Source organism: Thamnophis elegans, chromosome Z (genome assembly GCF_009769535.1).
Source record: "Thamnophis elegans isolate rThaEle1 chromosome Z, rThaEle1.pri, whole genome shotgun sequence".
Taxonomy (NCBI): Eukaryota; Metazoa; Chordata; class Lepidosauria; order Squamata; family Colubridae; genus Thamnophis; species Thamnophis elegans.
In genome coordinates, this window is record NC_045558.1 from 93,759,965 (window position 1) to 93,784,604 (window position 24,640).

At 36.1% G+C, this 24,640-nt stretch overlaps 1 protein-coding gene across 1 annotated transcript in view; it reads left to right on the top strand.

The window, feature by feature from the left end:
* Positions 1–21,070, top strand: part of ZNF385C (zinc finger protein 385C) — a 121,392-nt gene extending 100,322 nt beyond the window's left edge. Inside the window, exons 2-8 of the mRNA XM_032237402.1 lie at positions 2,589–2,731; positions 11,269–11,379; positions 14,129–14,303; positions 14,522–14,860; positions 17,204–17,391; positions 19,607–19,720; positions 20,849–21,070. Of these exons, the coding sequence (XP_032093293.1) occupies positions 2,589–2,731; positions 11,269–11,379; positions 14,129–14,303; positions 14,522–14,860; positions 17,204–17,391; positions 19,607–19,720; positions 20,849–21,070 (1,292 nt within the window). The remainder of the gene's footprint in view (positions 1–2,588; positions 2,732–11,268; positions 11,380–14,128; positions 14,304–14,521; positions 14,861–17,203; positions 17,392–19,606; positions 19,721–20,848) is intronic.
* Positions 21,071–24,640: the final 3,570 nt, after the last annotated feature.

Here is a 24,640-nt window from a genome sequence, read left to right on the forward strand (position 1 = left end):
CCAATTGGCATTGATGGAAGGCATCAAGCCTCATCTGGGTTTAATAAATAAAAGCATTATTTTGTCAATGTTCTATCATTTTTTTCCTCTTAGCTTTTTGGAAATCCAAATTTACAGCCTGTTTTATCATCAGAGAAATGCATAAAATCAAGTACACAAATTCTTGTTTGCACACCACTTGCAAATTGTGGAAAAAATGTAGAAGCAATCCTGCCATAAGACAAAGTTTTAGTCTAGTTCTGAGTGAGGCAGTACACCTAAGGATGATCTGCTATTGTTCAGACTACCAAGCTGACAGTGCAGTTTTCCCAGGAAAATATTTTGGTAAAGGAACAATTGTCCAACTTGACATCTTGTGGCTGAGCCAATACTTTGTTTTTCCTGACAAAATACATTTGTGTTAGCTTGGCTTTTAGCTTGGCCTTGCAAAATCTCCTACGCATATCAGGAGCAGTTCAATAAAGCGACATCACTTAATAATTAGCTGCCCTTTGTTGCTACTGTTCTATTAGTATCCACACATTTTAAGGAGAAATGTGTAGATTGTAGTTGAAACTTTTCATAAGCTACAGCTTTCTATATAAAATGAGAAAATAAATCCAGAGCAGTAGTGTATTATTAACAGTTTTCTTTCCTTTGGAACAATGAAATCTGAGGAGAAATTTGGAATGAGGAGAATTTTGGAAGCATCTCTATGTGATGAAACAGAATAGTAACTAACAGAAGATTTCAGATGACTGATGACATCCCTAGGATAGCTCTAGCTAAAATATCACTGTAGTTCTATCAGCTGTTCTGCATGCTAACTGTAGCAATAGAAAGCTATTGACTGTAGCATTTAGGTTGCACCTGTTGCTGAAAGTATAAGTGATGCTGCAAAGTGAATAAAATATCCACTAATTTATATGAAGTACTTAAAAGGGATCTTGAGAAGGTCTGTCAAGATGCCAGGGAATGCCTAATAGCCAGGTGTTCACTTTATTTTGATATGTGAATAATGAAAAAAAAGGGGCAATCAGGAAAGCCTTTGAAAAGGGTTTCATTATCCTAAAATAGCTTTTAACCAAAATACAAAATCTGAAATACAACAAAATCCTAGGGTATCCAACACAACAAAAGGGTTCAGACAATCTCTGCAAAGTGTCCTCACGCTAGAATGAGCAACTTTAAGAATGGGTCAAATAAGCAAATTATTTTGAGTGAAGACTGAAAAAACTAGGGATGGCCAATCTAGTGGAAAGAAAATTTAAGTGGATATTATGTTGGTTATAGAAATAGAAAGGAAAACAGCTGTTAACATTTTCTGTTTTGAATGTGTACCATGATATAGGTTATATCAGCTGTAGTACTGTGTAGCTAAGGCATTCCAATTGTTATTCTACATTCTATATTGGCCAGGAAATCTGCAGTCCATTTTTTACAGTAACTGCCTGTTTTTTTTCTTGGTATGGTACCATCAGCATGATTAAGCATTAAAGCCTTCAAAAATCTGCCTCCTGCATGGCCTAGGACAAAACTAGGCTCTTTTCTGAATAATATTCCATATATCTGTAAGGGCTTATTTCTGAATGGAAATAGGAGTCTCACTTCATTCATTTAACTGCAAGTTTTAATTTTAGATTGATTCTTATGTCCAGGATACACAGATTTCCGCTTGTGAGCTCTTACCTTGTCTGAAGATTGCAGCAGGTTCAGCCAGTGATTCAATGACAATACTAATGTGGGCTATGTCAAAAAGAACCAACCCCAAATTCTACACTTAGAGAATTTGGGGAGTTTAAGAAGCAAAATCAGTGCCTTAAGACTTCTAAAATTTTTAAGCAGCCCAGTGCTTCTTAAGACATTTTCTCCTGATCTCTGGAAAAATCATTTGATATCTTTAATGGAGACAATACTGGAAATTGATGCCTTGACATATTAGAGAGATTGAAGATGTTCTAGTATATCTAAAAAATGAAAAAAGGAATAAAAGTTAACACGACTTATCCTGCATTATGAATAAAAATTACTTGACTCAGGGAAGCTAATCACATGTCTATTTGAATTATTACTTTTGGTATGATTCATTACTAAAAAGAATGCTTAGAGTGATTATTCATGCTGGGAGACAATAACTACTTTTGGAGTTGGGAATGGTTGAATTATCCCCATTTCTAACATGAGTTATTCTACTGTATGTTTACAATGCTTGTAACCATTGAAGACTGAATCATTCTGATATTTTATGTGTTATATAATGTTCTGTTATATGCGCACGCACACACACACACACACACACTTACTTTATATATGTGTTTGTATGCAACTATTCTGAATTTCTATTCCAATGCATCTGTCTGAAGTAAGTTACAATTTTGAAGCAATGAAAGCACGTAATATAAGAAGAGAAACAAACATGTGACTAACTATCTCTGCTATGGGATGAGAATTTGGTCCTTGTTTTGTTCTCATAATGAATTAACCATTTTCTTGCAGCACCCCACATTAGAAGTTCTGCTTTAAGGGACAATATTAGCCAGCCTCTCCTTCCAGCTATGTCTTTTGAAACATATATTATATCTTATTTCTGTTCTGTTCTTGATTCCTAGGACCAGCTAATCACAACAACTCCCTCTTAGCCTCGCTTCCCATCCCAGGACGGTCTTTACATCCATCACTGGATATCAAGCATTTTCTGACTTTCCGCCTCAATGGCACCCCTCCACTCAACCTTTTTCCTAATTTCAATACGGTGAGTTTTTCTAGTTTGATCTATTTCTTCATCCCCACAGAGCAGTGTCCTTAGAGCTGTATGGAGTTAGGTAGCAGCAAAATTATCCTCTACTTTCTGAGCTAGCTATTTTCACCCTAGAATATAATTATTCCAGGCCAATGTTTATCTCAGTCTTCTTTGTTTGCTCATTGCATAATTCACCCTGTTGATCCATAGGATGCCTGCACAAACCTCACTATGTTCATCATATTATGCCCCACCTCAACAGATGGAAAGCTTAAGCTAGCACCTAAAAAGTGATGCAAATGTCACTGGGGATTTTTAAGATGCCATGATGATGATAGCCATGTAATAAGGTTGTAGATGCAGCCTGGTTTTCTAATTGATGGGAGGAATCACAGAGGAATAGAAATAGAAAAAGAAAAACAGAGTTGGAAGGGACCTTGGAAGTCTTCTAGTCAACCCCCTGCTTAGGCATGAAACCCTATACCATTTCAGACAAATGGTTATTCAATCTCTTCTTAAAAACTTCCAGTGTTGGAGCATTCACAACTTCTGGAGGCAAGTTGTTCCAATGATTAATTGTTCAAATTGTCAGGAAATTTCAGGAAATATGCTAAATTGACTTTACTTTTCTACTGATTTCCCATAATAGCTTATGCAAAGCATTCTTTGCTTCCTTAGAATTTTGTTTTCTCTGTATTTTTAAAAGTTGAAGTAACAGAGATATAGTCAATCCTCACCAATTCTAAACATTGTGTATCTTGATATTCTTTAAAAACAGTAATGTTTCTGTTTTCTTGGCATTACCTCCCCCACAATTCAATAAGATTGCAATTCCAAAAATTCCCATCCAATATAGGACCATGGAGGTTTCAAGTTGGGGCCAATTGTTCTTGAGCATCTTCAAAAAAGACAGATGCAGTATCTACTTTGGTCTCCTGTTTTCACAGCAGACAGTATATGTCATCAAGAGGTTTGCAACTATCCCACTTTTGCCTCTTTATCTGATATAATATTTCTGAATGTTGAGGATCCATTTAACAACTGTATGTATGTATGTATGTATGTATGTATGTATGTATGTCTGGCTGGCTGGCTGGCTGGCTGGCTGGCTGGCTGGCTGGCTGGCTGTATGGCTGTGTGGCTGTGTGGCTGTGTGTGAATATATATATATATATATATATATTCATATATATATATATGTATGTATGTATGTATGTATGGCTGTGTGGCTGTGTGTGAATATATATGTATATGTATATGTATGTATGTATGTATGTATGTATGTATACAGTACATTTGACAGTGAATAGTGTGCATTAGTGTGATAGGGTTAGGATACAGCCTGTTGTGCCTTAAGGTGGCGTCTACTATACAGCACAGTGGAGTTGCCATGGTAATGGCTTCATAGTACTCCATAAGGGGCTCCAACCTAATACAGAATTAAGATAAATAAATACCCAGGCAATGCCGGATTATTAGCTAGTTCATTGATAAAACTGCCTTCCTCCATTTATCTATTCCAGATTTTGTTTACTATATCTTACAGTGGTAATTTTATGTATTGTCTATTTGTGTGCTTAAGAGCAATACTGTTTTCAATGAATAATCCTAACTTCTATTTTCTGAGTAAACTAAAATGTTAACAAATGAATAATGCATGATCCATAAGTTAACCTGTTTATTTATCTTTCCTTTTGAAATGAAAAAAATTGAATATTATATAGAAAGAATGAACAAAAGACAAAAGTAGAATAACATCTGCCATATTTGCCCCTTGCTCTAGTAGGGAAAAAACCAAATAATTATTATATTAATTTCTACTACAGCCTAATCTGTTATTTGGACAGATTGAAGTTCCAGTTGATAGAAATAATTAATAATCTAGATGTTAAGGAAATCATGTTATATTCGTTATGGCTATATATAAGAGAACCAAGTTAACCAATCTGGTTCAGTTATGGCTCATTGTGTTTATTCAGTAGATTTCTAAGTAACCTCAAGACATGGTCTTAATTTATATATACAGTAGTAAAATAAAAGCACCATACGTTTATATTAACAAAATACAGTCAGAACCTAATTGCAGTGAGTATTATAAGGCTTTTAAATGTCTTAAAACTCATCCCAATGGGATTGGCCTGTACCACTTGCTCTGGCAGTAGGGGCAACTGCAGACCCATCAGCCAAGACATGTCATCTGATGAAGTTCAGGAGAAGAGCCATTTCTGCCATGGCTCATGCCCTTGGGAACATCACACCCCTCTTGGCTTTTCAAAATGGCCTGAAACTCTGGCTCATGCCCTTTAGAACATGAAACCCTGGCTTGGAGCCCTGATGGAGGTGCTTTACATTAGAAATGTTTAGTAGATTCAAAGAAAACCCCACCTCCATCCATTAATGTGTTGGTCCCTTTTTATCTTGCTTTTGTTAATTTTTAATGTTTTAATTTTTAAAGCTTAATATTTTGATTTTTCCCATTGTTTTATGATGTTGTGAGATATCCAGAGTGTTTTGACAGTGAGATAGGTGACATATAAATTTAATAAACAAATAAAAGAAGCCAATTGATAGGTCAAGCCACATATTGCACTAAACCAACAAAGAAAATAATTTGATAGTGGGAAGAAGAGTCTGGAAGTGATGTACTTTTTGAGCTAAGCCTGAATCTTAGAGCAATTTGACTGTAACTTCTTGAGAATCAAAAGTTTCCTTTTTCTCTAATGGCTTCATTCTGGAAATAAAGGCTTGTTTGATCTCCCATGATTATACAACCTACTTGTAGATTTAGAGATGATGGATGGATGGATGGATGGATGGATGGATGGATGGATGGATGGATGGATGGATGGATGGATAGATAGATAGATAGATAGATAGATAGATAGATAGATAGATAGATGAGTCATTCTTGTGTCTCCTGGTTTTCTGACCTCATGGTCTTTACAGGACATTCAGTGCAATAATCTTATGTATCAGTGAATATATTACAGGTATAAAACAGAAGTAATCCAAGTCATTGCAAATTGGTTGAAACATTGAGTTGGGGATTTTTTAACTGCTTCAATCCAAAAATAATACTTTACCGTTTTCTGGGCATTTTATCCTTGTCCAACAGAGAGGTGAGATAGTCCTATAACTTCTGTAGATTAATACATTAAAAATAAATTATATTTAGTAGGTTAGACAATGTTATTTATTTTGCTAAAGAATCAAAATTTTAAAAATCAAGTTAAAATAGTATAATTTAAAAATCAATAGTTCAAGGGAAGAAGATCATAGATAGATAAGCAATAGCAGACTAGGTTGCTCTAATACCATAACTCTAGTACAGTAAAATGATTGTATAAGTCTTGAAATGTTTCCTAATAATGTCAAAATGCTCATCTAGCAGAAAGTGCATATAGTCCTTTGCAGATTAGGTTTCTTTAATGGAAGGAAAGTTGTAAGATCAGAATACAGAATGTCATAGACAAGATGGTCTGGAATTGCATGTGCTAGAGTGTACTTCCTAAACCTGGGTAAATTACTCAAAAATTGGGTAAAAATGGTTTTTCTTTGAGTAGTGACAGACTACGCCATTACCCAATCACAATAGAGATATTTAAATAAGGACTTTGTGATGAGTGATAAAAAGGACTTTCTAATAAGAGGTTTTAGATAATGAAGGAAAAAGTTTGGAAAACACTGTTAGAAACCAAATTTCTTAAATTTCATATTGGCTCAAAGATGAAATGTTATTATCACCTCATCCTCTAAGGCCAAGAATAGATAATTAAAACAACTAAGCAAAAAATGGTAAGGGAGAAAGAATAGAGTTGTTTACTGAGCAATTCGAAATGGGAACTATTGTAATTTTAGAGTGACTCTAAAGTGTTGGTTTTGCTAAACATTCATCTATGGAATAGTTTGTTCTTCAACGTGGACCAACTGCAAATTTAGATAACAAAAAAAAAAAGACTGCAGAATTTTAAGAACCACCAGGATAGGCTGTCAAGAATGGGAACATTATGTTTGAATTGGAGAAAACTGCAGGGACTAGTTCAGGCAATTACCAGAAGTCAACACAAACCTGAAGGCACAGGATGCAGGAAGTTTGAGTACAGAATTTGGACTCTGTAAGTACAGGTTGTACATTCCTATTGACTAACAATCCATATTTTATTTAACGCTGGAATAAGAAATTCTAGAAGAAATCTTGAATTCTGTTGTTAGACGTTAGCAACCTCTAACAAAATAAGCCATACAGAAGTAACAGAAAAATATATTTGCCTAAAGCAAAGTTGAAATTATTGGGCAGGTCTTTTTTATGTCTGCTTTTGCCTAATGATTAATGACAAAGGGTTTTCTGCAGTGGCTGCATGATTCCGATTGGTTCCCAGAGTAATCTGTCATTAAATTTAAATATTAAAAAGATCCTTATGTACCAAGCCTTTTTAAAGTTGAACTACCAGAATAGTTTTCCTGATAGATTTGCTATGCCAAGTTTGATCTTTACTCAGCTTATAACCAAATGTTTTTAGAAAGCGAGAACTGTCATAATGTAGAAAAGTAATTAATAATATTAATAAATGATGTTGTTCACAGCCTTAGGATGTTTGGCTATTTGCTGTTGCTATTATGGTAATTATCATCATTTAATATGAAAAATTAAGTCTCTTAAAAGAGAGCTACACTAGAGATTAGTTCTGAATTAACATGCATAGAATTTTACCTTACACATGGGACAAGGTTACACACTTAAAGGTTGCTTTTAAAAACAATGGTCTATTAAAAGTAATACTGTACCTATTAGCTATAAATGGAGCCACAAAGTAAAAAGGTTGCTATTCATAACAGTAATTGTTATTGATTTGTTGCACAGTCTGCCAGATGTTTAGATCCTGTTTGGCATTTTTTTCAACCTATCAAGCCCTTCCAAAGACTTGGGATAGTTGTGGATGTTTGATGGTGTTAAAAGTTTCCTTGCAAGATCTAAATTGTTTGCATTAAGCTGTCTTTTGTAATTGGCCAATGGTCAATGTCACTAGTGTTCAAGTGGTGCGCCAGTTGTTTGGGGATTGCACCCAAGATGCCTATTAATATTGGCACTATTTTCATTTTCTTTTGTCACACTCATTCTGTTTCGACTTGCAGGTCTTTGTATTTTGTTATTTTTTCTAGCTGTTTTTCTTCCATTTTTCTCTCTCCAGGTATTGCCATGTAAACTATCCAGCTTATTTTATCTTTCTGATTGACAATTGTTAAGTCTGGGGTGTTATGTGGCAGGTGCCTCTCTGTTTGAAATTTAAAATTCCAGAGCACTTTAGCTTCTTCATTTTCTATTATTTTATCTATTTTATGGTCCCACTAGTTCTTGCTTGCAAAGTGGTGTGTTTTGTGGAGATTCCAATGCACCATTGTGCTACTTTGTCGTGCTATTGTTTGTAGTCAGTCTACGCAATCTTCTTGCAGCAACTAACCAAGTGGTTGACTGTTTCTTCAGTTTCTTTACAAAAGAGCCACTTTATCAGTTCTGGCTTTGTATGCATTTGCTCTTAAGGCTTGATCTTGTGCAGCCAGAATTAGCACTTTCTTCAATTGATCTGCTCTTAGACTGCTTTTTTATATATTGGCCATATAATATTTTGTCTTTCCATGTCTGTTTTCTGTTCTTCATTTAGTCTTTTTTGTAGGCCAGCTTGGTGTCTCCAGTATTCAGTAAGCCTTCCTGATATACTAGTTTCAGTGCCTCCCCTTCACTACCTTTCAGATAGTCTTCTGGTGCCCTTTTTCCCCCCTTCAATCTTCTAATATACTACTTGCAACATTCCATAACCACCTATTTTCCTTGGAAAGTAGAGTCTGTCAATAGTGCTGTAAGAATGAAGGTCATGACTTATTGTCATTATTATTATTTTTGGATCTTCATATCCAGGGCTTTTAGTTCTGCTTGAGTCCAATCCACTATCTAATGCCTGGAATTGCCAATGGATTAATTGCCTTGATGGTATTTTCTCCACTAAGTTTGGATATTAAGATCTTCTTCACTCTCTTGATGTATTCATCTCTAACCTTTTTCTTGACTTCAGTGTGCTTGATGTCAGCCTGAAGGAGGCCTAGATATTTGTAATAATTGTCTTCATTCAGACTTTTGATGTTATTTCTATGGCATCTTGATTCATTCAGTTTTCACTATTTTTCTCATTTAATGGCAAGCATGGCACATTTGTTTAGTCCAAATTCTATTGCAATACCATGAACAGTGTAGAGCAAAAATAGCAGTAGCTACTTTAGATGAGATTCTTCCATACAGCTTCAGATCATCCATGTAAAGGAGGATGTAAACCCTGGCAGATATTTTTATATTTGATAGCTATGGTCTGACTTGCTCAGTATGGTTGACAGAGGAATCTGTGCAATGATAAAACAGTAGTGGTGATAGTGAGTCTCTTTGAAAAATTCTCTTTTGATACTAACCTCTCCCAATCTATCAACATTGACCAGCAACCATATCAATTGTGCCATCAATCTTTGCAGAGAAATTGTAATGTTTGTACTGATTCCTGCTATTTCTAGGTACTTGATTATTCAATTTTATGAAGTGAGTTGAATGACTTCTTGTAATCAATCCACACTACGTTCAAATTGGTCAACCTTTTCTTGCAGTTTTCCAGAATCATCTTGTCGATTAACTATTGATCCTTTGTTCTTGTTGTGTTTGGGCGGTTTCCCTTCTGTTCAGAAAAGGGAATCTTCTTCATGCTTTGGAGGCACAGGCAGGCACTGGTTGGCCTTTGATCTATCATAGCAGGCTTTGTTTTTCGATTTTACATATTGGATGTTGAAAATAATCCCAAAAGGAACAGAATATACATCCACATGCTGTTCAATTCATAGAGAAGTTATTCACATCACTTGTCACTTTTCTCCAAAAATAATCACAATACTTTTTTTTTCTTTTGGAGATATTGTGGATCTATATTTATACCACCCTTGTATGCCACATCCTTGCATCAGGTTGGTGTTATCTAAAGCAAACTGCTGTCAACTGTAGTATAAAAACTTCCTTTCCTCTCTTAAAATCTCTGATAGATCACTCTTTCAGTGTCTATGTATCCCCCTTCATTTTTATTGCAAATGAATCAGTAAAAAATTATCATAATCATGGGGGGTGTACCTTGATTATCTATTATTGTTTGCTGCCATTTCCATTTCCTTTGGTGATGGGATTTAGGGGTCCAAATAATGATTCCCTTGTCTGCACACTTTGCCTGCCAGACTGATGCACCTGTCTGGGCAACTAAATAACTTTGCTGAGAAATACGATCACCTTCAAACTTCAATCTCTTTCTCGTCCCATACTTCTTGATAGCCAGCTCTGGGGAAAATATCTTTCACAACCACAGGGATAAAAGAACAATGCTTATATTATAGATTATAGCTGTGGTCAATTCTATATATATATAGAATTAGATTATACTTTTCCTTATCTTTTTCACCTTTGTAGTTCTTACTCTAACCTTTTTCCACTATTTACAATTATTGTGAACATTTAAACATGAGAGTTAGCGAAAACCAGCAGAAACAAATTTCTTTAAAGCAGAATGTAATAGAAATGGTTTCCAGCAGTATTCTCTCAATCTGAGTATTAAACAAGTGCTGGTTTTGACTTGGTCCTTGAGACATCACGCAATTATTGAAATGTTACTTCCTCAAGCTCCGTTTCCTATCACAGCATAAATTATCTTCCACATCAGCGATTTATAGAGAAGCACGAGGTTCTTGAGAAGTTTATAGTGTTTTTCCAGTTGCAAGATCTGTAATGGCTGACACATTTCTATGAAAGCTTGCCCAACAATGTCTTTTTGCAACAACTTTCAGCTTGTAAAGAAGACTGACACAACTTACAGAGAAGAATGGGCCATTGCCACATTAAAAATAATTGCAGGCCCCAGAGGAATAGGTGACATCCTGATCAGTTGCTTCACAGCATAAAAACCTCAATGGAATTAGCATTGTAGAAGGTGCTAAGGAAAGGTTTTACCCCTTAACCATTACCACCAGCAGAATTCTTTGCCATTTTCAGCTGAAGGTGGAGAGGAAATAACTAGTGTCATTTAGACAAGAGAAGGTCCCTGTACAGATACTTGAGGAATTGCATTCCAGTCTCAGGGCTGGGAAAGTCATGACTAAGAATCCATTAGCTTGTAACGGCAGGAAAAAAAACTTATAATTTTAAATTTCAGAGCCAACATATAGGCTTGATTTTGTGTTCTGCAGCAGGGCCTGCATTGTGTCTATAATATATGACACATCTAGCTGTATCAAATCCTCAAAGGTTCTATTTTTAGCTAGTTCTTGACTAAGGACTGAGGTTTTGGAGGAACAGAGTTTTATAGCCATGCGTGACCCAAATTTGACAGATGAGGACATTTCCTCAGCAAACAAGCAAATGTTCTATGGTGCTATGAAGGCAGTTTTTGGAAAGCACAAAGACAATTTTACATGCCTGGCTCTCAGAGCACCAGCTAACTTGGCTCCATTTATCTTCACATCCTTCCCCTCTCTAGATGGATCCAGTACAAAAGGCAGTAATCAACCATACCTTTGGTGTTCCCAATCCACTTAAGAAGAAGCAGTTCATCTCTTGTAATATTTGTCATCTGAGATTCAACTCTGCGGTAAGCTACATCCCATAAACATTAGGATCAAGCAGATAGGAAGGCAAAAGGAAGAGGAGAACTACAATATAGATAGCTATGTCAATTTTGCTTATGAGGGCACAACAGTTCACGTCTTGTTTTAGTGTTCAAAGCACCTAATTTAATAATTTGTGAGGAAGGTCATGATTAGCAATGCCTTCCATATTCTACAGTCCCAAGGCTAAAACTGTCTTAAAGCTGAATTTGTGGTAGTCTTTGGCAAAGATGAGACTTGGGTTGGTGTAGGCCTGATTTATGGTTCCCTTAGATTCACAGAGCATAAAGCACAGCAAGTCATATTAACAAGTCTCATCAAAGAAAGAACATCCACTGCAGACAGCGCTATCAAGACATTGTTTAATGCACTATCCAAATCAAGATCTCGTGCTTCTTCCTCTACGTTTCTTCCCCTAAAATGTTGCAAGGGGAACAAATTAGAATCCTAACTATTGGATGATTTATTTAACAAAGTATGGATAAAGACTCTTGGTTTGTCCCCATGCTCCCTCATTGAAAGGGCCCACTGTCACCAAAAAAAGCATGATACTTTGCTTGCATATAAGCCATAAAATATTGTGTATCGTATAATGCATGCAAGTTCATTGGATGTCAATTCTTTCATCTCTTTTGGGGGAAAAACAGATATCATACATTTTTGCAGGAAATAATCTTTTCTTGCTGTTCTACCACCTGTGTTTATTTCCTTTTGTTTTTGAGGTGGGGGGTGAAAAGAGAAGCAGCCTCTTAAGGGCTTTGCAAAGGGAAACCATACATTGGTGTTCTCCTTTATTTTGCATTCAAGAAGTCAGGCTGGCAGCTTGTACAGAAAAGTGTTTTATCTGGGAGACACATTTCATTGGTTTTCAGCCGGTGTGCGTTACTTGAATCTGGCCAAAAGAAGGGACTGCAGTACACAGCCCATATTATCCAGTTGGTGCAGTTCGGCATTGTGCCCAGGGTCTCCTTTTTTATATAAAAGCTGTGACCAAAAAAAAAATTCCTGGGCAGATTTTTTTTAAATTTCATGCTATTCTAAAACATTATCTAAATTCACTCATTCAAAGTAACATAGTTCTGTATAGTTTTAAAGGGGGCATAATTATTTATTTATGTAGATTTATTAGAACCAACCAACAGGGTAATGTTCCTTGACTAATACAAATCTTAATGTCGTATATTTTCCTGTACTTCCTACAAAATTATTTGAGATAATTTGATCACTCCTCTACTCATAGAAATTAATATGCAAGCTAAAAGGTACCCACAAAGGGCCTGTGAAACAGGAGCATCTAAGGTTTACCAGGTTTATTTTGGATTGGCTACAGATAAACTAACCAAGGAAATATCTAGATGCAAGGAGAACAAAAATATCAAGCAGTGCTTCTTTGTCCCAATAAAAGCCTGCCCATAATCTGAGTTACTAACTGACCTTCAGCACTACCCCATTTGAACCGTGTGGGCCCTCTAGCAAAGCATTACGTCCTCTGTTTTCATTTTGTACATGTACACACGCACGCACATATACCCACACCCCCTTCGCCGTCAGGCTCCTGTTTCATCTGATGACTTTCACTCCCTCCCTGCCTCATGCTGTGCATCCATATAATTCAATTCCTGGCATTGTTCATTGCCTGGCGAAATGGAGATAAGACACGTTGCCCCTGATTAAATGCAGCCCATTTCTTGTTTCAAAAAGCGCTTTTGGGCAAAAAAAAAAAAAAAAAAGGAAAATTAAAATATGCAGCTTCAGAAAAAATATGCAGTAGGCAGTTTTGCAACACAAAAATAAAATAATATAACTAAATATATTCACTTGAAGTAGAGGGGAAGAGAACGACATAAATGACAACTATTGTCCCTTCCTGGAATGCAGAGCTAACATGAAGTCTATATTCCTAGGCAGCCATGCCAGTTCTGCATATATGTGTGAGTTTACATTTTTTTCTTTCCTGTGTCCAGGTCCTTTAGCTTTTCAGAGAAAAGAATGAATAACTAAAGTATGTGTTAATGTCCTCTGCCTGTTCACTGCTGATAAAATATTTTTTTAAAAAAATACAAAAGACTACAATGTATTCCCCCCCCCCCTTGTCCAAAGCCTGTGTACTTAGCAGTCAAAGACAGTTTTCCTGATTCTCACTACAATGAATGGCTCTCTGGCAAATTCATGTGAATTTAAGTCCAATCTGAATTGAAATGAGGGTGTTACATTAGTTTGCATAATGGCTGAAGAAAGAAATAGAAGTGCTCAATGCCCAAAAAGGAGAGGTATGGAAAATTCCCTCTTGCTCTTTTCATTGTTTTTTTGTTTTGATGGGAGATGTTTAGTTAATGCATGAAATCACATTGTTATCCTCACATTCTTAAAAGACCCACTTCACTTGTACACTCACTGTCTTTCACTTGGCCTGCCTATCTATATAGCTTTTTCCAAAGGCTCAAATAGGAGGAAGATGTACACAGAAAGATTATTTCTGTGCTGCTCCTCAATACTGAGAGGAAAAAAAGGAAATGGAGAAAACTGGGGGGAAATAGCAAGGTAGTTGGGGGAAAATGTCATCTGCTGCTTCAGCAGGGAGATAACCAGGCTTCAAAGTGCTCTCTACAAACTAGAAAAATGGGCTTTGCAAATCATTTTGCATTATAGTCTCTCTTTGATCTTCCGTAATATGGAATGGCCTTAATACTCTTCTCCATCACTCAACACTCCCCTCCCATTTATCTCTCTCAGAATCAAGCTGAGGCACATTACAGAGGCCACAAGCATGCCCGGAGACTCAAAGCCATTGAAGCAGTGAAAAATAAGCACAAGACAGCTGACAATAGCAGCAGCAGCCAAGAAAAAATGGCTAACTTTGAAGCTGCACTAGATATCAGCAGAGACACCACCACCAACAGCAGCAGAGGTAAGGGGAAAGCTGATCTAGGAAGAGGCATTTTTCTAGATAGATTTTAGTTTGGGAAATTTTCATATTTTCCTGTAATTGACCTCTTCTGTTGCGTAGCAGAAGAATAATCTTAGCTGAGATGCCACTATAATGGAAGGAAATGCTAGTTACCTTAAAGGCTAGTTAATCTTAAAACCACGATTTAGAGGAAAATAAATGTCTTCCTTTTTTATTAGCACAACCCAGTAGCTTGCTAGGATTGAGTCAACCAATGGCAGAACATTGCAACCTCATGCTGATGTCCCCGACAGAGGAATCACCAGCCAAGATACCTACTGGCGTCCTGTCCCTGGTGTCCCCATCAGTTTCAGAGCCCTTGGAAGTTGCTTCAGATAGTGCAAGTGTGAGACCAGCAGCAGCAGCTGGTATGGAGGTGCCAGCAACTGAATCTGGAGGAACCGCCGGCTCAGCAGCAGAGGTGGAGAAAGAGGGAAAGAAAATCAAGCAGCACTTGTACTGTCCCACTTGCAAAGTAACAGTTAACTCTGCCTCTCAGTTGGAGGCTCATAATTCTGGTAAGGAGCCTTCACGTGGGTTTTTTCCAGCTACCCCATAAAAGGCCAAGCTAGATGTATAATGTGTCAACCACTGCTGTAAAAGATACGACATCTGGAGCCTATTGCATGTAACTCATGATAATTCACTTTCAGAGGCATCTGCAGGATGCAAGGCTTTTGGCAAAACAATGAAATCAGAGTCACAATGCAAACTTCCCACCTTTTGTACATGCATGCATAATCATGATACATATACAAAAGAGGGAGAACTTGCATCACCATGGTGCAGGACTCTTTTCATTATTTGCCTTCTTGCCCACTCCAATATCTCTGTTCATTTCACCTCCCAAAAGCATTTGTCTTGGTAGAGATACTGGATCAAGGTAGTTCCATGGTAGCAGTAAGAGGGATAAGTTACTCCTCTTCCTCGACAGAAAATGTTGAATGCTACCAAAAATACACCATCTTGCCTCATTGATATTGATAGACTTTAATAACTGAAGCTGACAAAAACCATAATGAAAACTTCCCCAATCTGGCATCCTTCAGATCTTCTGGGATTGGAACTCCCAGAATTCTCAATACGTGCAGAGGCTGCCACCTAGAGAAGGTAACCTATTAATCTATTTTTATTCCCAATGAACAGATTTTGTTTCAGTTAACTAAGTTCTGTGCTAAAAACATACATGTCTGACTTTGGGGATTCTTAATCAAAACCTAACAATTACTAAATATTTGTTTTGTTCATTAGTAGATTTTTTTATTTTAGCATTCTTTCAGCAGACATGATGATAGGCTATCCATAGAATAGAAGAGATACAGTAATATGAAAGCCATGAGAAGCAGGTATGTTGAAATCAGGAGTCATTTACAGATACTGCCTGCCAGATATTACAATAACTGTGTACTTTGTCACTTGAGTAAAATGAAATGTATTCAAAAGCTTGAGAGTTTTACAAACTCGTTGCTTTCTGAATCCAAAAATGATTGGACAAATAGGTTTGTTTTTTACTGACGTATTTATCATTTGTTGATTGCATATTTCTTGAAAAGAACTGGGATTCCAAGTTCTATCTGTATTCTTTGCTGTTTTCAAAGAAAGAACAACTGTATTTTTCTATACTTACATGATGCATTGTAAGATCTCTTTGTAGCAAGCCAATTAAGCCAAGAAGCTGTAATATTTCCTTTATTTTACATATACATACATACATACATACATACAGTACATACATATACATACATACATGCATGCATACATAACAAATTTTGACTTTCTATTTTGCTTAGTAAAAATTTTATTTTTCCCCACCTTCATCATCTTTCAATTATTTCAGTGTTTCTTTTCTTATCTCCCCTGATTTGATGATTGCTTAACATGCTTGACACTGTAGTTCAATACACCTTGAGTACACTAAGCTAAAGTAGATTAGACTAACCTCATGAAGAAAGTTAATGAACTTGAAAGCCTCCTTGCTTTTGTAAAACTTTTGGATTTTATTCTGTATTGTTATTTTCGAATTGTAGAATTTTCTGTCTATAAAACAATGAGCTGCTTCATTTTGACTCTTAATTTTTAAGGCTGTCATTTTGTTATGTCTTACATTTTCAGGCAAAACAAAGAATTACAATGATAAGGATAATTAAAAATAAAGAAAAATCAATTCATTTGGGATTTGACCTTGTCTTACTTGCTATCTGTATTTCACATAATAATAATAATAATAATAATAATAATAATAATAATAATAACAACAACAACAATAATAATAATAACAACAATAATAATACATTTTTAAAAGGTACTCGGTTGATACCTAGGATGCTGGCAGCAACTCATATCAACCATCAGTACTAGTCAATGGTATTTGTGATACATGTTCAGTTGACTGAGTTTCATGTTTAATGAATAAAGTAAATAACAATAACAACAACAACAACAAACAAACAAAGGTGATCCCTACATGGTGCAATTGTCAGAAAGGCAAGATAAGATAATAAAACCTTTTTAAAAAATAGATTATCATAAAAGAATACATAAACTTATACCACTCTTTCTAGCCTGTTGCCTTAACTATTATTGGCACCCAAACGATATATTAAATTTAACAATATAGTAAGATGCATAAAATGTGCATTTAACAAGGAAACAAAAACAAAAATATAACATATAATGCAGATGTTGTGTCAGAGACCTGACCTAGGATTTTCATATAGCCAACTTGACTTTGGCATCATGGCATTGCCCCATCCTATAGATAACTGGTAGTGTCTGCCTCTTAGACCACTTCCTGCTTACCAAGGTGCAAAAAGCAAGTCTCCTTTTTTGTTCCCAACTCATCTTCTCTTCTCCACTCCCAGGAGCAAAGCACAAATTGATGCTGGAAGGGCAGACTGTTTTGCCAAGGCGAAGCCGAGGGAAGGTTCTCTCTCGAGCAGGACACAAACCCAAACGGATTGGAAGTAAGGGCAGCCTCAACATTCAGAACAAGGCCTTCCAATGCCAGGTGTGCGAGATCTTTGTCAACTCAGAGACACAACTCAAACAGGTAAGCAGATCAACATAAACAGCTCCTCTGATTGTCTGGAGGACTGTAAAGAGAGTCATGCTGAATTTTGGATATTTTTGAAGGAAGCATTTTAAGATGGAAAGAAAAAGGGAAATAGAGAAATAATCTTAACTCCCTACTTTTACCCCCACATTTCAGCTTAGGCCTTTTATTAAGTATCCATTAAGGTATTTAATGAAGTTAAGAGATGAAATTACATTGCAAGCAGAAATTTTACTATTCTGTACTGTGGGCTAAAGCGAGGGTTGCATTAAGACACCTGAAGCATCATCTCAACAGTTCTTGTAAAATAAGCGAAGTCACATCTTAAAGGGCAACTAGGGTGGAAAAGGAACATGGAAGGCCAGCTGCTTATGCCTTAAAATCTTCTGCTCCAAATGTTATCCTAGACTAGGCAGTTTTCCACTCTACATTTGAAGTTTGTACAATATTTGCCTTCCAGAAAATCCTACACAAATGACTTTTCCAATGACAAGATAATGATGAAAGTTAATGCATAAAAGCGTTCTTTATAAAGTTTCTAATTGATTAATTAATTGGAAATGCTTTGTGCAACCTGAGTAAAAGTAACAGGAAGGCTAAAAAGCAGCAGCATACCAAGAACAAAAGCAACAATACCGAGAACCATTTATTCTACTGACCCCATTTAATGGACATCAGATGTAAGATTTCTGTCTCAACAACTTCCTGAAATAACAGGCAAATCTTTTCAGTCCAAAGCAGTCCATGCTAAATGTTACATTTACATTACATTTACATTAATTTCATGCCATCATGTTGATTTACCTTATTTACATAATGACCTGAATATATTAATAGTGGAAATTACATCATTTGCATTTATTTACGTCATTTGTGTAATAACATCATTACCCAAATAATGTCATTCACGTCAAAGTGTATCGTTTGCATAATGACATAATGACACAAATCACCATAAATGATGTAATTTGCAATTTAATCACCATTGAGGAATAATAGACACCCTCCCCCAGTGGGGAGCTTTTACTGTATTAGTAGCATCTCTGGTAACTACGAATTGATACACACACACAGAGTAAATAGCAACTTAACTCTTCAGACAGTTTTTAAAAAGTTGCCACACAAGAACAGAATTTCAAAATAACCAGCAAGAAGAGAAAGCATACTGTTAGAGGGGAGCATTTGCACCTTTATAGAGCAAGAGAATATTTAAAAAGGAAACATTTGATTCCTTTTTAAGTAAGGAGTAAGGAAACATCATAGAAAAGATTTGGAGACCATTCAAGAAGATGGGTGCAGTTGAGAAGATTCAGAGAAGAACCTCTCTGGCAATCCTCAACATTTGGGCAGGCTAAGCTGATATAAGAATATTTCAATTATCCCAGTTAGTTTTCATTTCAGCCACTCAGATTAGGAAAGAATGCACTCTAGAAATTGACATCTGGGATGCCATCTTGAAGTTTTTTGCCATAAGCAAGAAAATGTAGCAATAAATTACTTTCTGCTAGCTTCTTATTTTGTGCTTCCCTTCTTTAAAGTCTTATCTTAGTAGTAATAAACAATATAAGGAATGCAGATATCATTAAAATTCAAACAATTAACTAATTTTGTTACTCTTCAGTTTTTGGTCTCAGCACAATTATTTTAAAATTCCAATATTTGTTTCCAGCAGGACATAGACAACTAATGTCTAGATAAACAGAAAAAGAAAGGAAGTACAAAATAGGAGGATAATAGAATGTAAATGATTCACTTTAAATTTAAACAGAGCATTTTGAATATTAATTATTCAATATATGTATAAATATATGAATGAATTTATATATAAATATAATTATAATTAATAAAGTTAATTATCCTGCTCTGTATTTATCTTATTAAGGAAAAGATTCAAAGACAGATACATACATAGTTCTCGCCACCAAGACACAGTGGTATCTATCAGGAGACAAAAGTTTCAGAGCAAATGATCAAAAATAAGAGAGGTCAAAGTGATATCAGAAAGCTTGTCATATTGATCCTGTTGGTCCAGACTGAAACAGAACAGATATTTCAGCATAATTGAAGACACATCTTCCAGTTCCTTCATCAAATAAAAACACAGAATAGTCTAAAGAACTGTCATTAGAAAGTTTACTAAAGGTGACAAAAGAATATTGAGGTGCTTTTATACATTGATAATGGTGGGAGCTTTTGTTTTTTTCATCTACAGCACATGAGCAGTAGACGTCACAAAGACAGGCTTGCAGGGAAGCCACCAAAGCCCAAATACAGCCCGTACAGCAAACTGCAGAAGAATACTGCCCTGGCAGTGAGTATTCTCAAGGTATTTGTCACAGAAGGTGCCAGGTAACTCTGTGGTGTGTGGAAAATGTGGGGGACAATAAGGAATTTCCCTGGTGTCTTAATTATTCTTCAAACTTCAGTCACCCACTCAGTGGAGAATTCTGAACATTAAACTGTCTCATCCTACCACAAAATTGCAGACAGTGCTGCTCTCAGCAACATTTGGAAATTAGAGTGAGAGACAACTGCTTGCATGAGAGGAAACAAGAAGAGCAATGGGACAGATCAGATCAAGAGGTTACAATTCCTAGAATTCCCTTTTCTCTTTATGCATCGTCTTGTAGTGCATAATTAATTTAGCGGAAGTAATTGTAGCAGGACTGTTACAGTAGCTGTGACACCAGATAGCTGTTTAAAAAGTACTGGGCAAATACATGGATAGATCTACCACTGTTTATGTATAAATGAAAAACCCTCCTGGAGCTGTTGAACACCAACAAGAGGTAGACTCTCCTTTTTTTTAAAAAAAGGAGGGGCTTTATATTCTTAACAGGAAAAACCATTTTAAAGGAGAAGAAAACCTACAGCTGCGGGGGCGGGGGGAGCTGTTTGCTTTTCTAGTTATACCACAACCTTAGTCTCCTACACATATACATGTACAATTCAATACGACACCACTACACTTGGGCCAGTGTGGACAATAGATGGATATTTGAGCTGATTCAATAGGGCAACTTGCTATATTCTTTTAAACTTCACCCTACTCTAAAAGTAAAAGAATTTTTTTCACAATAAAGTCATATAGTATTGCTGTCAGCCAGGGATAGAGAATATGTGGTTATCCAGATGATGTGAAAATATAATTCACAGCATCCATTCGTTGTATTGTTGAAATTTACCGAGCAACATTTGAAAGGCTTCATACTGGCCATTCTTATTTATAGTATTTGCATTTATAGTATTCTCAAAGTACTATTAATTCATCTACTTCAGAGCTGAATCAAGCTATCATATAAGTTTTGATCCTGAAGCCCCTGGTTTAAATTATTTACTGCAATATTAAAGCAAATCTTCTCTATGTTCCCCTTGTCTATTGAAGCTGCTTTGCTCATATACCATGTATATCTCTTTGTGCTTCTTCCCTGTCCTTCATTCTCACTCTTCACAGTCCAAAGTGGCTCTGCAGAAGCATCTTACGAAGACCTTGGCTGCCCGGTTCCTGCCAAGTCCTCTGGCACCCGCCACTGTGTGTACTTTGCCCAGCCCATTAACTCTCCGACCAGCTGCTGCTACCCTCTTCCAAGCACCCATCTTTGGACCAGCACTTTTTCGATCTCCCCCAGGCCCTGTGCGAGCAGCTACAGGCCCCATTGTTTTTGCCCCTTACTAGAGAAACCCCAAAGGTTGTTTAGGTGGGGAATTGTAGACCATAGCTGTACAAAGAAAATTGGAGAGGGCTGTATTCTGAACAAAGGAAAAGCAGAATCTTTGAACTGTTTGAAGTGGAACTTCTTTGTTTGTTTGTTTGTTTGAGATTTCCACTTATGTCATTAACTCAATTATACTTAGAAATAACTTTCCTATTGTCTGATTCTCCCACAATGCGCCAATCTTTCTAACTAGTAGTATACCTAGAAGCACAATCTCACTTATCCAGATGGTCATGTGGTAAAGTCAAAAGTATACATTCAAAATATCTGTGAACTTAAAAGTATCTGTCCTTTTAAAATAGAATTATATTAATTAGGAATTTGTGCAATTGGAATTCCAAAGAAGCTTCTTTTCCAAAATGCACCTTTATGAAAATCAGATTTGCAGTTTCTAATTCAATTTACATTCCCCTTCCCACAATTGCAGATTTAAGGAAAACAGTAATAATTGATAAATATGTATTGTACTCCTTGTAAGTTACTAAGATATCACTATGTCTCATAAAGGAACTGAAATAGGTTTTTGAATTGAAGGAGAGAAAGGAGAAGGGAATATCTGTTGGGCACAAGAGAGAGAGAATAAGAAAAGTGCTGTTATGTAGGTAGAAAATTGTACATACGTTGGAGGGTTTTTTGCTTATGTATGAAATAAGAATGGGATTTAAAGAAAGAAGGGTATAAGGATAGAATTTTTTCAGATCTTAAGTCAGCCTTTCCCAGTTGGGTATCCTTTCAGCTATATTGACAAGATCCAGAATTTTGAGCCAACCTGAGAATTCTTATAGTTTCAACATAACCAAAAGATACCCTAGTGGGGAAGACTGTTTGGAGACTATCTTTATAGATATTATGGTGTGTATTGTCTAAGGTGAAGGAGTGGTACTGGTAAGAATATGGAACCCTGTAGAAAATGCACAATATGATTCACACATAATTGCCATATGTCCTTGAATATTTGAAACTACTTATTTCCCAATTTCTGTTATCATATTCATGATAGTCTAAAGGAACAATCCATTGCTGGTATCTACTTAAACCTACTGAATGAAGAAGAAAGATGAGCCAGGATTTCCATGATGATGTCATTCATAGAAGGATTAATGTCAGCAATGTCAAAGTAGTAGAGTTCAAGTTTGAGGACAGCTGGATTTCATATTTTAGGAGCAAAATCCAAAGCATTAAAAATTACTCTATTAGAAATATGTTACTAATCACTAGTTCCAATATAATGCTTTTGAATTTAATGAATTTATTACAAGTATGCATATTGCAATTTTGTGAAAATGAGCTAATACTGCTTACTCTCAGATAATATTGTATGCTGCAGTTTTCTGGAGCTTTTTGGTTGACTGAAAAAAAATGTACCTAGTTCATAAATATCTAGGACTGTAGTAATGGGTCAGAGATTGCTGCCCTATTTCCTATTGCAATGCATAGGATGTTGCTGCTCACAAACCAAATTCCATAAGACTGAAAGTTGGAAAAGATGTATATACAATAGCCATTCACTTCAGCAAATGAAGCAAGCCATGGACAATCTTCCAATATTATTAGTTATTGGATATAGGAGTTTATTTTTTCACTTGCCTAAGTTATGGATATCAGTCAAATACAAAGCATAATTAAAATCTATTGGCTGAAGCTTTCTTCAGTTTTGCTTGCAGCTGTAATAATTCCTGACACCTTAAGAGAAATAAGGGATTTTTTTCCAGGGCTGTTCTTTAGATTTGGCTCATTTTAGGGGGAGTGGGTGCCTATAGTAATGGGCTGCAGAGATTTGGCAGAATACTTTTGCTACTCTAGGAAAGAAAAGCAGGGAATTTTATCTTATGTGAGGGACCTCAACTAAGAAGTTTGACCTGTATAACAACAGGTGACAATTTACCAAACGCAGGAGGGTATTTAACTACTTGTTTAGTGGCTGGTTGGTTGTGTCATCCTGGAATGAATGTTCCCTGTTACTTGGCAGAACATTTCAGAATATCACTTTACTGTGTGTGATATGTGGCCACAGAAGCAATAGAATAAATACAGGAAAAGGAAAGCAGATAAAAAAAATCTGTTAGACAGCCACAAATGAAATAGTAGATGGCTCAAGACATTTTGAGTTAACACTATGAGCAAACTTTGTTGAGGAATAATTGGCAGATCCAGTAGGATATCAAATTTGAGATCATCCCTTTCTCAAAATCTTTCCTCGTTCCTGCAGTTCTAGATAATTGTACAAGCAAGTCTTCTTGAACTGGTGCTTTCAAGATGTATTGAGCCAAATTATATGCTGGATGAAAATAAGAGTTTTAAGTTCTGACATATCTGGGGAGTATCTTATTAGGAAGGCATGTTTAAGCTAATTGCACCAAATGTTTCATACTCCAGATTGCTTTTCAGGATTCTCTTTACTTTTTTCCTTTGGAACCCTCTGTTCCTTAAAACCAGCCTTAACTCAAAATCTGGAACTATTGGACGCTACAGGCAAGCCATAGAAAAAGACCATGATTGTCATACCATTCTTATAAACTTTCCAGAAGTCTACAGTCTGACCATTATTGAGGTTCCTCAGTGCCAATTCTATTATATCATGCAACTAATCACTTTAGCAAGACATCCTGTAAAGTTTTTTCCCCTTTGATCCAGTATATTAGTAAATATAAATCTCATAAACCTGTCAACTGAAGCACATCCTAAATACAAAGCTAACCAGTGGCCAGAGAGCATTATTGGATAGAGCTGAAATAAAACAAGCAATTATTGATGGCCACAACTAAGTGATGAAACATTCCAATCTATGCAAAATACTAATGGAATGGTTGTTATTTGGTTTCCAGGCCTGTGTTATGGTTGTTTTGTATCCAAAAGGCAAGGATGAGATCTGTGGCCAAAATCTATACATAAAAAACAAAGGTATTGCTGTCACAGTGATCTTGTAGATATGAAATGTTCCTTTTCATTGTAGAACAGCAACATCCCTTTCTTTTTATTAGATATGGAAATGTGCCAATTGGTTTAGCCTGCTGAAATATAGGTATTGCCATGAGGAGCAGTGTACTACTAGCTGCCTAAAAAATGGTAGAGTTGAAGAGGTCTGTCCGAGAACAAGCAAATTGTCTGTCAGTCCATTTGCAATGCAGCCTAGTTACCTTAAATTATGTGAAATAGACACAAAAATATATATTGTTTTTGATTTAACATTTATAGTTCCGGGAGATCCACTTGAAATCATCCATAGTTTGTTTAAGACAAATACTTTTCCAAGTTTGAGTGGGGAACAATAACTACTTATAGGAGTAAAAATTGTTGTTGTTATCTGAATAACACCCATGATCTCACCAAAGCATATAACTTGCAAGTCAGCTTTGCAAGTATGTCTATAAGAATGAGGAAAACAAAGGGTGAAACAAATATGTGATATTTGGGGGGGGGGGGTTCCTGATGGATTCATGGGGAAAAGTGCAAGATGGTCTAATGTCCAAACATTCAGCTTAATATAATGTATATCTTTTCTTGCAAAGTTAGATTCATTCTTTAAAAAT